General features: G+C 37.4%; 1 protein-coding gene across 6 annotated transcripts in view; it reads left to right on the top strand.

The window, feature by feature from the left end:
* The window catches only part of LOC127071960 (uncharacterized), a 269,111-nt gene that overhangs the window by 239,689 nt on the left and 14,166 nt on the right, over window positions 1-15,256 (top strand). For all 6 annotated transcript variants that reach the window (XM_051011837.1, XM_051011839.1, XM_051011838.1 and 3 more), the window contains one exon: window positions 5,369-5,513. In XM_051011837.1, the coding sequence (XP_050867794.1) occupies window positions 5,369-5,513 (145 nt within the window). The remainder of the gene's footprint in view (window positions 1-5,368; window positions 5,514-15,256) is intronic.

The raw sequence follows: 15,256 nt of genomic DNA, 5'->3' as shown, positions 1-15,256 counted from the left end.
TGGCTCCCGTTCTCTGTGGGTTATAGTTTCGATTCGAAGTTTTTCAAGGAAATAGAAGATATACAAAAGACGAGACTTCTCAACGAGCGAAAGAGTAATGGAGCCTTCGGGGCTTCGACGTTATTATTCGGTAGCGTAGCCGCGTTGGGATGTTCGTTCACCCGCAAATGCGTCTGGCAGAATCGGTAGACCGTTTGTGAGAGAGAGAGAGAGAGAGAGAGAGGAAGAGACAGACTGTGAGATAAAGAGAGAAGAGAATGGGAACAAAGACGTGACGAAGAATGAAGAAGGAGCGTGAGACTGACAGGTGTTTGTCTGCCTTTGCTCTACTAGTTGTAAGCGTGAGCCATTTTTAAACCGACTACCCGGTATATATACAGTCGAACCTCTTCTCTGACGCAAGAAAAACATTTTTTTTCCTCTCCCTCTGTCTTTCTCTCTCTCTCTCTCTCTTTTTTGAGATTAAAGATAAAGCGTGTGAAAGACGATTAATTTTTAACGAGAGTTAGATAGTATCCCGTCGTCATTGTGTTAACGCGATTATACCGAAAGATAATATTTATTTTTTTATTTATATCTATTTATTTCTTTTACATGTCCCACCGTTAAACTCTACGTAATCCAATTGTTTAGTGTCCAACAAAAAATTATATTTATAGATGATTTGAAAATCGATACATTGGATATCTTACGAGTATAATAGTGTACTATTCTAATTGTAAATATAACTTATATTTAGAGAATATTAACTCTCGCGAAGAAAATAAATAAAAGAAAAAATATTATAAAAAAAAACCATGTATACGTACAATGTGAGTTGAAAGTTACACGACGGTTATATAGAGAGTTAAATTAATTTCTCAATCGACCAGTTCTCGAGAACTGAACTAAGCTAATATCGCTGTCGACCTTGAAACATTCTCTCTCTCTCTCTCTCTCTCTCTCTCTCTCTCTCTCTCTCTCTCTCTCTCTTAATCTCAGATCGAAAGATTTACGATCTTGAAATACTCGAACAAGCAAGCAAGCAAGCAAGCTATCTAGCTATCTAGCTAGCTCAGACAAACAACAAACGTCGTCGATTAGAGTAAACATAATATCTATTTAACACTATCGGAAATTCGTCGTGTATGTAAACAATTCGAATGTTCCTTTCCAGACGGATTTCAAGGAAACTTTTTGAAAAAGTCTAACTTTTTCTTCCTACCTTTACATTTAACAACACTAACCTTGTCCTCTCCTCTCTCTCTCTCTCTCTCCCTCGCGCATCGTCTTCCTATTTTCCATATACAAGAAGAAGAAAAAAAAAAGAAAGAAAGAAAGAAAGAAAGAATGATAGAAAGAAAGAAAGAAGAAGAACCGAGAGATGACGAAGGTCACGAAAAAAGAGAGACCGAAATAGGAAAGGAACTGAACTGGTCGATGGCGCTACTTTGAAAGGAAAGAGAGGAAAAAAAGAAAAATAAAGAATAAAGAAAAAGTAGTCTCGCGGCACAATAGTGCGTAGTCGTCGTCGGTCGTCGTCGTCGTCGGTCGAGCTTGGCCGGTTTGTCCCGAGCTGACGCAAGTATACACACACGTAAACTCGGAAAGAGGAGAGAGAGAGAGAGATAGTCAGACATGTACACAGAGAACCGGTATATATAGCGTGGATCTGGTTGGTGAAGTAGAAGAGCATGTTGGTCGAGATCTCTCGATGAGCAAAAGAAAGGAGACTGGAGGCAGACCTGCCCGTAGGAAGGATGCATAAGTCCTTTTTTGGTGATATTCGCCGCGTGTTGCTTTGAGTGAGCGAGTAAGAGAGTCTTTCTCTCCCTCTCTCTCTCTCTCTCTCCCTCCCTCTTTCTCCTTCTTTCTCTTTCTCCGGTTTGTCCGGTCTGCTGCAAGAGCGACCGGATTTTTCAAAGGTTTACCCGCAGGCCGAACCTGTCCTTTTCCCATAGCAGACTGGTTTATCGACTGGCATGCCAAGCACTGCCGGTCTCTGCTCGATTTCTGAGCGAGCTCTCACACACGAAACGTACGCGTGTATGCATCTACACGCGACGGACATACTTGTTTGTATAAGATTATATACACGAGGTTTGTCGGAAAAGTATGCGTATGCCAGCCCATGTGGCATATGTACGTGTATATACGTGTGTATGTGTATTTATGTGAGTATATAAGAGAAAGAAAGAGAGAAACGAGGGATACGAAGAAGAGGCGTGGAATTCCTGTCCGGTCGGCCTTCGACCATCTTGACTGGCGATTAACCTTACTAAGGAAACTAGTAATTTTGCGTCCTGCTGGACGCATTTAGGGTCACGTTGACCCCCATGTGATGCAGCGCTCTCGCATCGGTATTTTCGAGAGAGAGAGAGAGAGATAGAGATAAAAAGGTTCTTCTCGTGCTTTCCCTTTTTTTTCTTCTTTTCTTCTTCTTTTCTTCTCTTTAGCTTTTTTTCCCTCCTCCCCCCTTTCATCCGAGCGAATAATAAGCGAGGTTTTTGACAAAAGGAAAATTTCTTTCATCTTGCTTCAAATATGTTCATAATACCGTGTAACCTTGAAATTATTACACGTATTCTCCGCTGATGCAATACGATCGGTATTTTTCAAGTTCGATTTCATTTTTTGCTCGTGGAAATCAATTCGCTAATCTCTATCTACTACAGACTTTTAAGTCGAACTCGTTACGATCGAGTAAAATTTACAAATTACGCGAATTAAATTAAAGGGCGTTAACTTCGACGATACTGATGAATAAAAAAGAAAAAAGAAAGATGGAAGGAAGGAAAAAAAAGAACAAACGATTTTTTCCGAGTAATCGATTCCATCTCCTACTGTTTCCGTTTTATCGCTCGTCAAAGTCGATTTTTTTTCTTTCCTTATTGTCAGAAAAACACGTCTCTCATTGTTGTTACGCGATAGATAACGTGGTTGAATAATGCGATGACGTTAATTAATTAAGTATGACTTGTAGAGCTCACACGTGTAGATAGGTTTTCCCGTTCGTGTTATGTTTCACGAAACGAAATCGAGATAAGCGAATATAATGACTCTACTTGTCTCTGTTTCTCTCTCTCTCTCTCTCTCTCTATATATATATATATATATCTTTCTGTGTTCTTTTAATGCACACATAATGCAGATAATCTAACGCAACGTGTGCAAGGTTCACGAAGAGACTTTACTAAGAAAGAAACTTTACTAAGAGAAAATAAAAAAAGGAAAGAAGAAAAGAAAAGAAAAGAAAAGAAAATCACCGCCGACTCGCATAAGTTTCCGAGATATAGCAATGCCAGAGCTCCGGAAAGTGAGGTACGCTTTCTTGGAACGCGAAAGGCGATGTAACACAGAGGCGAAGCAGTAACTCGCATTTGCGGAACGCCATCTTCCTCTCCTTCTCCCTCCCTTGCCCCTCCGTTCACTTCCCCTCTTCTCTCTTCTCCTCATCCTCTCCATCGTTTCCCTTCCCCCATACCACCGACTCCTGCATTCTATGGTCGGTCATGAGAAGCTCTCTCGGAGCAGGAAATAACGCGGTGAACGTGCGTCTCCTTCCTTAATGCCACCAACGAGCGTGCGAATCTTCTCTTTCACTTTTATCGAATTAGAGTAGAATGATGATGATGATGATGATGATAATGATGATGACGACGACGATGACGACGACGACGACGACGACGATGATATTTGTTTTCTCTTGAATATTTTTAACTAATCGGAAGGTGACAATTTTCAATGACTTCGCAACGAAGCGCTTGAACGTTGTATTTCTTTGAGGATAGATGATTTTTGAAACGTAACAAATTAGAAGAGAATTATTAGAATCGAATATGGAATCTGTTTGATTAGAGGCGTGTAATTACAATTTTTTTTTTGCTTTTCTTTTTTTTTGTTTGTTTATTTGTTTGCTTATTTACTTATTTTGTCTTCTTTTTCGCGTATCTAGAAAAAATTATATAAACGTGAAAGTTATTACTTTTACCAGTACAAATATGGTATAGTAATTATTACTTGTACCAGTATACAATTATATTCCACCAGGTATTACTTATAGGTGCTAGTAATTTAAATGTTATAAGTTGTTGGTGTAAATGTTGTATATTATAAAGTAATATTTATTTCAACTTACAATGTATTACTAGTTATACTATATTACATATGTATATATACACACCTATTTGTATATATATATATTTTTTCTTTTGATAGAAATAATTTGTATAATTTCAAATTTATTCGCTCTAATACTGTCATTTAATATACCTCCAATGTACCCATACAAACATTTATATATATATATATATTTATTGACATATATTTTAATAAAATTTAGTATAATGCTTTAAAAAACCTGTCACGTAAAACGTAAATACGTAATACGTCTCGTACGCGATTCTTGTACGAGTACGTCGACGAGAACCTGCTTTTTCTGAATATCGTCTATTTGTGTTTCTTTCTCTTTCTCTCTTTTCGCGCGTGCATTACACACGAAAGTCGCGTTATGCGTTCACGTTATTAGCTGTTATCGTGGCGCGAATTCCGCGCGCGTGCATTGTAAGGTCCGCCGACCGAGAATGGAGATAAACACGCGCCTTGTCCGCTCTCAGCATAGTAGTACATATAAATAACTTGCGCAAGCGTTAATGAATGCTTATCTCCTTCTCGCGCCTGTTAAAAAGTCACGACGTTCGTATATATGTGCATCTTGGCGCGCGTGTGCGTGCATGCCTACGTATGGAAGCACACACTCACCAGTTTTGCGTTTATTATCGTCTCTACTATTTCTTGTGAGAACACTGGACAAAGGAGAGAATGAAAGATGATGAGCCCGTAGATCATTTAAAACAACAAATTTTTGCAATCCCGTTTTTAGATCGTATTTATCTTTCTTTTTCTTTCTACGTTAAATTAACGTAGAAACAAACAAATCTACGTATACGTGTGCGCGTTAGAAGAGTTAGTTTATAGTTTTTAAAAATGTTTTCGTACTGTCTACAAATATATTAATATTATATGACATAGTATATATTACATACACTCACGTTGTATCAAAAAAAATTATACATCTTTCAAAATTACAAATATAATTTCTTTGATAATGATATTAGATGCATAAATTAATCGAAGAATCAATCAAAGAAATTTGTAAAAAGTATTGTATCGATCAACTTCTGATCCGTGGAATTAAACGAATGTGGAAAAAATAAAAGAAAATTTCCAAGTTCCTTAACGACGACAACAACAACAACAACAACAACAACGATGATAATAATAATAATAATACTACTACTAATAATAATAATAACAATAATAGCGATTCAACGCGTATGTCCTTTATATAAATCCTGTTTCTAACGTCCTCTATCTTTTTTGCTTTCAGGGAACGTCGCGAAGCGGAAGTTCGTGAGTTAGAGAAACGCGAACGCGAGGCGAAGATGGAACGAGAGAGGCTGGAGAAGCAAAGGGCTGCCGAACAAGCGGTTCACAAGCATTTCGAGGAGTCCCTTAGGTTGGCACAGCAAAAGGTGAGTTCTCAATGCCATCGTCGATCGATAAAAATTCGTCCGAAATTATTAACGACTCGATTCGTTCCACGATATAAAATATATTCGTTCTATCAAATAATAGCCGTCGGAAAGTTATAAAACTCGGAACTTCGGAAACGAATAAGAGCGACAACGAACAATAAATAAAATAAAGAGAGAGAGAGAGAGAAATAAAGATAACAGGACACATGCGTACGTGTCATTGAGAGAGCAATTTTTTTCATCTCTCTCCTTTGATAACCCCCACAAAACACGACGATAACATTTCGACTTTAAGCGACGGCCCGATACGCAATAATAGTAAACGCTTGAATTTATTTAATATATCGATTAAATTCAATCGGAATGAGCACTCGATAGTAGAAAGTGCATTCGATTTTTTTCTGCTGACGTTACAAGAAACGGACAAGAAAAAAGGAAAGAAAGAAAGAAAGAAAGAAAAAAAAAGGAATAAGGAAGGGAGAAAGAGATCCTTTATCCTCATTATAAAGCATTTAAAAATCACGGACCTTGCTCGTTAACGAGCGTTAAGTTTAACAGATTATACCGCATCGTCGAATATCATGAATTATACTTGCTAGTACTCTCTCTCTCTCTCTCTCTCTCTCTCTCTCTCTCTCTCTCTCTCTCTCTCTCTCTCTCTCTCTCTCTCTCTCATTCTCTCTCTCCGTTTCTCTCCTTTTGTTCCCTTGAAAGAACGAGTAGAAACGACGAGTTTTAACGGGCGGTATGCCGTTTTCCTTCGCTAATTATCCCATCCATCGTTCCTTGGTCCCTTCGTGAAAGGAGCTGAGTACAGTGACGTATAACGGGTTAATAACGAGCGGCTCGGTATTACTCTCTTTCTCTCTCTCTCATGGGATCCACCTACACGCGCGTACACACTCATACGACAGTATGGACCGACCCTTTCTCCCATCACGATAGTTACTTTTCAATTCGTCGAGGGAAATTATTCGAAGGGATCGATTCGATTAACGTTCGCGAAGAAAAGGGAGTTCTATTCGAGTCACCCCTACGTTTAGAAACGAAAGTTAGAGAGAGAGAAAGAGAGAATGGGGACTGGAAAAGATCCTCACACATTCTTACATACGCTCGCACATACATACACATTGATAGCTTTCTTTTTCTTCTTTCTATGCTCCGGTTGTTGACGCGGAGTAGAAAGAAAAAGGGAGATAAGGGTGGTTCCCAGACACTAGATACTAACGTAGTGGCAGGTAGGTTTAGTAGTGGGGCCGAGAGAGGTAATCGATGCATTCCAGCACCTGCCCTTTGTGCGCGTTACGCTCCTGACAGCCGGCCAAAACCTGCCTCCGACTGTGCGTGCACCGGGTCTCCCCCTTCATATCCCCCTCCCTTCGTCCTGCTCCCTACTCAATCCCACCACTTTTCTGTTCTCTGTGTTACAAACACACACACGCGCGCGCGCGCGCACGCGTGCGTGCGAACAGCCGTTCTCAACCTAGAATGCGTTCTCTCCATGTAGATGTCGAAAACAAGGAACGAATAGTTCGTGTTATTTAAAACGATTATTCATTTACTAATTTCCAAGAGAGATAAAGAAAAAGATAAAATGTGTTTTATGTAAAAGCGATATATATATATATATATATAAAAGAGAGAGAGAGAAAAAAGTTATCGACTTATCGGTCGATCGTACTCGTATATGTAAATATATGTATCGATATGATAACGAAATTTTCGATATTAGAACGAAGTGTTCGTACAACTCCACTCGAAAATATAAAACAAGAAAAAAAAAGAAGGAAAATTCGAGGAAGGGTGATAAGGCGTAGATAGAGATAAAGATCGCGTTGGATCGAGATGAGAGACCCTGCTCGCCGAATAACTGCGTGTTGGTACACCTTGCGAGTGTACCAAGAGAGGGAGAGAAAGGTCCTTTCAGGTTGCAGCAGCCAACCAAGCAGGACTCTCTACCTATCTACCTACCTACCTACCTATCTACCTACCTACCTGGGCCTTCTTACAAAAAATGTCCTGCAGTCGCTCTGGAACTTTCGGTCGAGCTCTTTTGCTAAAGTTAACCATAATAATCATAATTATAATCGTGATCATCGTCGTAATTATCATTCTCATCGTCGTCGTCGTTGTTGTCGTCGTAGACTTGAAATTCTCGCCTTGATGAAATAGCGAATAAACGCGCGATTATTACGAACGCAACAACGATAATTTCGATAGCGCGTCTCTTATCAGCGAATGTTTGTCGTTTCTTCGCTTTAGATAAGCGACACTGTGTGCGTGTACTTACGTACGTACGTGCGTGCGTGCGTGCGTGCGTGCGTGCATGCATGCCGTGCATGCGTGCGTGTGCGCGTGTCTTCGTTTTTCCCGTTAACTTCTTCCTATGCTCGAGTCTCTTCGCTATCGATTATTGAGAACGCGACGAGTGTCGTTGAAAGATCGAGCTAACTCTCGTTGTTTTGTTTTTTGTTTTTTATTTTTCTGTTTGTTTCTTTTTCTTTTTTATTTTCTTTGTTCCTTTTCTTTTGTTTGCCCTATACGATCGTGCGATGATCGTTGTTCTTGATCGATCATTTGATCTTGGGGAAAAAAAAAGTGTACAGAGTGGGGAAAGAGGGAGTGAGGGAATAAAGGTAGGGGCTACGAAGAAGATTGAAAATTGAGATTGCGTCCTCTACTACGTTAGAATGCATCGAGATCTCGCGCGAGTGAGTGTGCGCGTAAAATTTTATTCCGAATAACGGATTTTATCTGAGATGGTTCGTCGTAATTATCTCGTTCAACGTTCGAATGTATATCTTCACGAAGAAGAAGAAGTTTCTGGAAGAAGAAGGATCGTGAAGTTGAGTTTTTAGAAGATTGAAAAAGAGAAAACGTCGTGTCAAATCTTTTTGGGTGAGTTCGATTCGCGTTATGAACGATCGCGCGTTTAAGTATTATATTTCGAAAGCTTCCTGTTCTTCGTCTATTTTTTCTTTCTTTTCTTTTTTTTTTTTTATAAACGTATTTGCGCGTTATTTTTATTTTTTTAAGAAATTATGATCAATGTTCAACGTGCGACGTTGAGTCATTATCGTTTTGCGTGTTACAATTTTCTTTTTTTTTCAATCTTATCTCTTTCCTCTTATCTTTTTCTTACTTATTTGAATATATTTACTGAAGTTTCTAGTATCTATATAGGATGAGTCAACGACATAGTATTAGAAATACATTATAATTCCGTTTATTCAAACGTGTCAGGGACAAATTATTTCGAGTTGGTTCGTTCGTTCGAATGATTAAAAATTCGCAATTCGATCGGTGATACGATAACGGAAGTAAATATCAAAGATTTTAAATACTTGGAAAGGGTGGAGCAGCGCGGTAATTATGAGCTCGATAAATCGTTTTAAACGATTAGTCGATCAACGTTGAGTCATGTAGAAAGTACGTGTGTCAGTATTTTTTGTGTTTAGGAAAAAGGAAGAAAGAAAGAAAGAAAGAAAGAAAAAGGTTCGTTAACGTATCTACGTAAAATAATGATGCGGAAACATTTTCCTCTTTATTTTCTTTCTCAACTCCGTCGTGTACATTTATTCAAAGCTTCTATTACATAAAACCGGTCAACGACGTAGTGTTAGAAATATATATATACAATTCTCTTTATACGAACCAACAAAACTTTTCGAGTTGAATTCGTCGGAATAGTTAAAAATTCATTACTCGTCGATGATAACTCGAACTCGAAGAGGTAATGGTGCAGGGAGAAAGGAGGGAGATAGAGGGGGTGGAGATGGGCTCGTAATTGTGGAATCTCGTTCAAGCAAAAGGACGATTAACGATACGAAGAAGAAGAAGAAGAAAAAGAAAGAAAAAAAAAGGAGGTCGGGCGATAGTGTAAGTGGCACGCGGAGTTATGCGATCGTCTACGTTGATCCCGAAACTTTCTCGTTGTTCATCGTCCCGAAGCTGCATGGTATTTCTCCCCCTTTTTCTCCTCACTTCCTCCCCTCTTTTCCCCTTCTTGCTTCCCCCACTCCAACTCCTCTCTTTCTTTCTCTCAGTTAAACAACGGTTCGTCCTTTCCGCATGCACGCGCGTTTATAGTGGGTGCGCGAGCGCGCCTTCCAGGCGCCATTTGCAATGCAAAACTTGGCAGCACGAAGGTCATTAATTATGCACTCCACGCCGCGACGGGTACGCAACAATGGGCTCGACTGTTTTCGTTTCATGGTACGACATAAGAGAGCACCGGCTCGCTTCGATGTTCTACGAAAGAGAAAGAGAGAGACCCTCTCTGCCATCTTCCCCTTTTCTTTTCTTCGACGTCCATTCCATCCATTATGTTTTCCTTTTCATAAATATTTCTACGACGATCGAGTCTCTTTTATTAATCCAATTCATAAATACATATAGTAAACAAAAAAGATAAAGAAAAAGAACGAAAAAAAAAAATGATTTTTTTGATCCACTTTTTTGTCGTTCTCGTTTTTTCCATTTTATAAAAAAAAAAAAAAAAAAATCTTATCAAAGTTTCTAATCATCAGGCCTTACGATATAACAACGATCAATACGATTTTTCATTTCGGTTAAAGTCCCCCGAAATGATCAACGTTTTAAGTAATCCGTATTTTCTTTGACAAAAGATCACCAACCTCTGTTACATTTTCATCAAAATAAGAGGACATGAAAAGCATTCTTGGGTTCCTTGGGTCTTTGGTATGTCCTTATTGATAGGATCAAAGGGAGAGATCCCATTTCTTTCTTTCTTTCCTTCCTTTTTTTTTTTTTGAAGTTCGAACTAAGTACGAGATGAGTTTCCGAAAAGTTTTTATTTCGGAATGACTCAAGAACGACCGTTAGGTCCCTTCAATGGTTTTTGTTGTCCATCGAGTTCGAAGAAAAGGCAAGTTCTTCGTTGACGTCCGATATATAGATTCTCCTGATACATGGTCCTATGTAACCGATATTTAAAATCTTTAGGAATTCTTTTTCTTTTTTTTTTTTTCTTTTCCTTTTAATCTTCGAACGCGACAAGCAAGAGGAGTCTTTCCTTTTTCATTTTTTTTTTCTTTTTTTTTTTACAACTCGGACTCTGCAGTCCACGCCTTCTGTAATCCTTAGCGCGCGAAGTTAATTACCGAGTCTAATCCTCTCTTGGCAAGCCGATGCTTTTACGAGCATAACTCGTCTCTCTGTTCGTGACCAACACGCCTCCTCTCTTTCTTTCCAGCCTCTCGTGAACTCCTCTTTGCAACGCTCTGAGACACGCTGCACACACACACACACACGCTCATACATACACTGTTCATACGTATTCACAGTTATCCGTGACGTAATGTAAGCACCAGCAATCTCTCTCGAGTGTGGTGGAAGAACTACAGCGTGAGATTCGACATTCACTACTTCGAAAGAGCGAACGATACGAGCAAAACTACTCATCATCATTTGTATTTCAAAATTACTTATCGGCTTTGTAACTGTTTGAGAACGTCAAAAAAAGAAAAAGAAAAGAAAAGAAGGAAAATGATTTTGCCCTTTTGAACGTAACGTAATGACGAACACGATCAACTGAAATTTATTAATATATGAATTAGAGGAATAATTTAAACGCGGATAGCACGTTCGATCGTTTTTGTTCTCTCCAATTCCTCGATCTCCTTCTAATTAAACGATCCGTTAATCACACGTTGCAATCCTCTCAACGAACCGTCAGAGTCATCGAACATTACCAACTATTCCACCAAGGTCGTTGCAAACATATTCAAAGGTTAGATAGGTTATTCCAGTTCAAGTCCACGTACAAAGGATTATATAAATCCAAAGCGATAACAAAAGAATTTTTCTTATCCCGTTGTGCTTGTTCCTTGAATCGTTTTATCTCTTTCGACAATTTTTCAACGAGTTCTCTCTTTCAAATATCTTTCTATTGTAACAGACGAAGGGTGATTCTGGTTTCTCTGAAAACCCTTCTAAGAAAATTGGACCCCAAACGGCTCGACATTGCCCTCCTTTCGTTCCTTTTTCACCTGCCTACCTTTCAAACGAACGCACACACACAAAGAGAGAGAACACACAGAGAGAATATGTGACGTATCCTCGTAATTGGGAAATAAATTGTCGTGCGAGTGAACAGTGGAAGACGAAGTGGGGGTAGGTAGGTAGGTAGGTAGGTAGAGAAATAGGGAGGAGGTCGCCATTCTCGAGAACGTTTATCCAACGAACGTGTAATAACGAGCGGCTGAAAGTCCGAGAATGAGAAGGAGAAGGACAACGAAAAGAGAAGTATGTAAACGAGCGCACTCTGAAGATGTATAGGTACGTACGTGTATAACTTTTTGTCTGTGTGTCATTGCATCCATGTTCCCTCTATTCGTGTATATGTGAATGTGTGTGTTATACGAAAGTATAAATAATTCATGACGTAGTAACGGTGGCGATGCAAATGAAGGAAAATGATGTGCTGCTGGTCCCTACGATCTTCGAGGAACCAACCACGAATGTAACGTACCTCCTGCCATCTCCTTCGAGATGGCCTTCGATAAAGTATTTCTTCTTCGAGTGACTACCGAAAATCTTTGCAAGTCATTTTTACGAGAAAGGGCAAATTAGTTTTCTTATACTTATATATATATACGAATTTTTTTTCTAATCTTTTTTTTCTATACGAAAGATATCATGCTATATATACAATATACTATATATCAATATATTATAGCGATAGTACTGTAATAAATTAAATCCGACCATTGTAACCATTTGCTATAGAGTTTCTATCAATGTTATATCGTTAACCATTTACGGCTAGTAATTTAACTGTATTAATATAAATTGTGTCATAAATTTCGTGTTGAAATAATTTTTGTTAGACGCAAAGAAAAATTATAGGATAGTTGGTTATAACAGCTGGTACTAGCATATTTCGCAGAGGGCTAGATTAATGATCTTCTTTCAAAAAGCTGGCCCTGCTTAAAAGTCCAACTTTTATCGTAAATCTTAAAGTTGGCTTTAAGAGTCACCAAGGATAGGTCAAGTTTCACGTCAATTAACGAAAGACAAATTTATCCCGATGGTATATCCTCATCTTACGAGTTATACCTTCGTTCTGTCTTTTTTTTTTTCTCGACACGAAATGCATGCAATTGCCATTTTGAAAAGCGTTTGATAGAAATTGAATTTTTTTTATTCCGTTCGAAATCCTGCACGATTGTAAATGGATGTGCGTAGTTTTTTCAATTACATTAACAAACTATATACGAGCTAAATCGTATCAACGACGAAACAAATATCGTCAAAAATCAACAAAATTATGCACACAATTTATTTAATATAGCAGAAAGTTCATTGCCAACGATTTTAAAGCGTTTATCTGAAAAATTTCAAAATAGTATCTATTATTTTAAATACTACGTTAGAGACGAACCGTGGATCGAAAATTTAATTTTCTTTAATTTCTTTTTTTTCTTGATCTTTTCTTTTTCACAGTTCTTTGCAAGTTCGACATTACTCATAATTGTCATCTCGATCCATCGTTACATTTTATGCACAGTCTCTGCTAAATGATGAAAAGTATTACTTCTCTTTCTATCTCTTTTTTGCTTTTTTTACGAACAGTTCGAGCCTCAGCAGGTATTATCTTTCAATTCGATGAGACGAAGCGCGTGACGAGGAACGAAAATACGGAAAAGTCAGCAGATCTCTTTCTTTCTTTCCCTCCTTTTTTTTTTTACTTTTTGCTGACTGAGCAACGACGTTACATACACGTAAAAAAAGAAGAGTAGGAGAAGGAAGAAGATGCTCGAGGAGTATAGCGAGAGCTTTGTCAGCACAACTTTGTTCTTGCTTTTCCTCTTAATTCTTTCTTTCTCTCTCTCTCTCTCTCTCTGTGTCAATTTCTCTTTCTTTCTTTCTCATGTTTTCAATATTTCTTATGAAATTCAATACGATCTCATTTTAGATGCAAGAAATAAAAATAGAAACAAAAAGAGGAAGAGAGAGAGAGAGAGAGAGAGAAAGAGAGAACTTCTGCAAAAAATTTATTTTTGTCATAAAATCGTTCTTTTCATTTTGCTCGTCGCAAAACGCGAAACACGCTTATCCATCTAATCTTCCATTTCAATCAAATTATTTATATATATATATATGTAGAAGAAATTAATTTTTTATAAAGTTAATAATCTAATTAATAAGTGAATATGTGCATATATTTACTTTCATTACAATATTGAATTATGTATCCAATTAATAATAATATATAATCCCTCCGAAACATACAACTTTTTCCTTTTCTTTCTTCACATTTTTATCGTACGTATCATTTTGTTTGTCGAACAAAACGAGCAGACGCGAGTTTAATCAAAAATCCGTCTTCCTAAGCGATTAGACGCGTGTAAATACCAGTCCCTCTTTTTATCGTTAATAGACTATCTATTCAGCTGTAAAGAGAATGAGAGAGAGAGAGAGAGAGAGATAGAGATAGAGAGACGAACGCGGCCCAATTCCACTCGTTCCTCGTTTCTTATCGCATTTATCGTATTTGCTATCTGTTTGCCCGTGACAATAATACGTTTAATTCTTCGATATACGTAAATGGTTGTACGTATGTTATGTACGGTATACACACATATATGTATATATAGATATAAATGTATACGCATGTAGCGATAAAGTATCGCAGCTTAGCTTCATTTTTGCAGTTGAATTACGAATATATAGGACACCTGTTTTGTCTTTCAATTATCTTTTTTTCTTTTTGATTTTTTATTATAATTATCACTTTTTATTCTTTTCTCTCTCTTTTTTTTTTTATCATTTAAATTCCTTAGTCTTTTTCCTCGAAGCGAAAAATTCATGGAAGAGGAAATTCTTCCTATTTGTAATCTAAGAAACAAACGAACGAACGGGTATATATAAATATGTATTCAAGGATGGCAAGAACAAGATCGCAAAATACGTTTCTTGTAACGCGAACGACTATGCGAGGCGGTTGCGAAGGTATGCATAATTAATATCTCTCTTACGTCTTATTATCCGCGCTTTTCCCTGATTATCACTAGCGATATCGCACGGCACGTTGTTCTAGATTTTCTTGTTCGAACGTCTACGTACTTCCCTTTTAAAGGAGTACCGTTAATCATCCTATTGTATCGAATTTCCTTTTACAGTTTTTTTTTGTTTCCTTTTGCCTTTCTTTCTTTTTTCTTCTTCTTCTTTGTGGTACAAAGTATTATATTAAAAAGGATCACGATTGAAAAAAATCAAATAAAAATTAAAGTATTTTTTTTGTTTTTTTTTTTTTTTCATTGGTAATATCATTTTTATTATTTTTTATTCGTCAATGAAATTTCGATCTACACGAATCTTCCTTTACATTTCTTTATAAATAAAAAAACACTATTAAAAGTGATTACGGTTGACAAGATATAATAACAAAAGAGAGAACTGTTTCTTATAGGCAATACAAATTTAATCATTTTGCATTCGTCGATAAGATATTTCTGTCAATAAGAATTTTGTTTGTTTGTTTATTTTTTTGTCCTCTAATGAAGTCAGAAAAATAATTCTCGTAAGTGAAATACCATTTTGATAATTTTATATTGGTCAATAAAATGTCTCTCTCTCTCTCTCTCTTTATATATATATATAAATCGATTTGCGATTTAAAGAAGAGAAATGTCATTGGAAGGAGGTTCGAAAGCGATCGATGATCGTCGATTATATATCGTTGTTTACTCGATAGCAACAAAGGGAATTGCGAG

This window comes from Vespula vulgaris, chromosome 24, assembly GCF_905475345.1.
Source record: "Vespula vulgaris chromosome 24, iyVesVulg1.1, whole genome shotgun sequence".
Lineage (NCBI taxonomy): Eukaryota > Metazoa > Arthropoda > Insecta > Hymenoptera > Vespidae > Vespula > Vespula vulgaris.
Note: the sequence above shows the minus strand (reverse complement) of the source record. Positions and strands in the feature narration are given on the sequence as shown.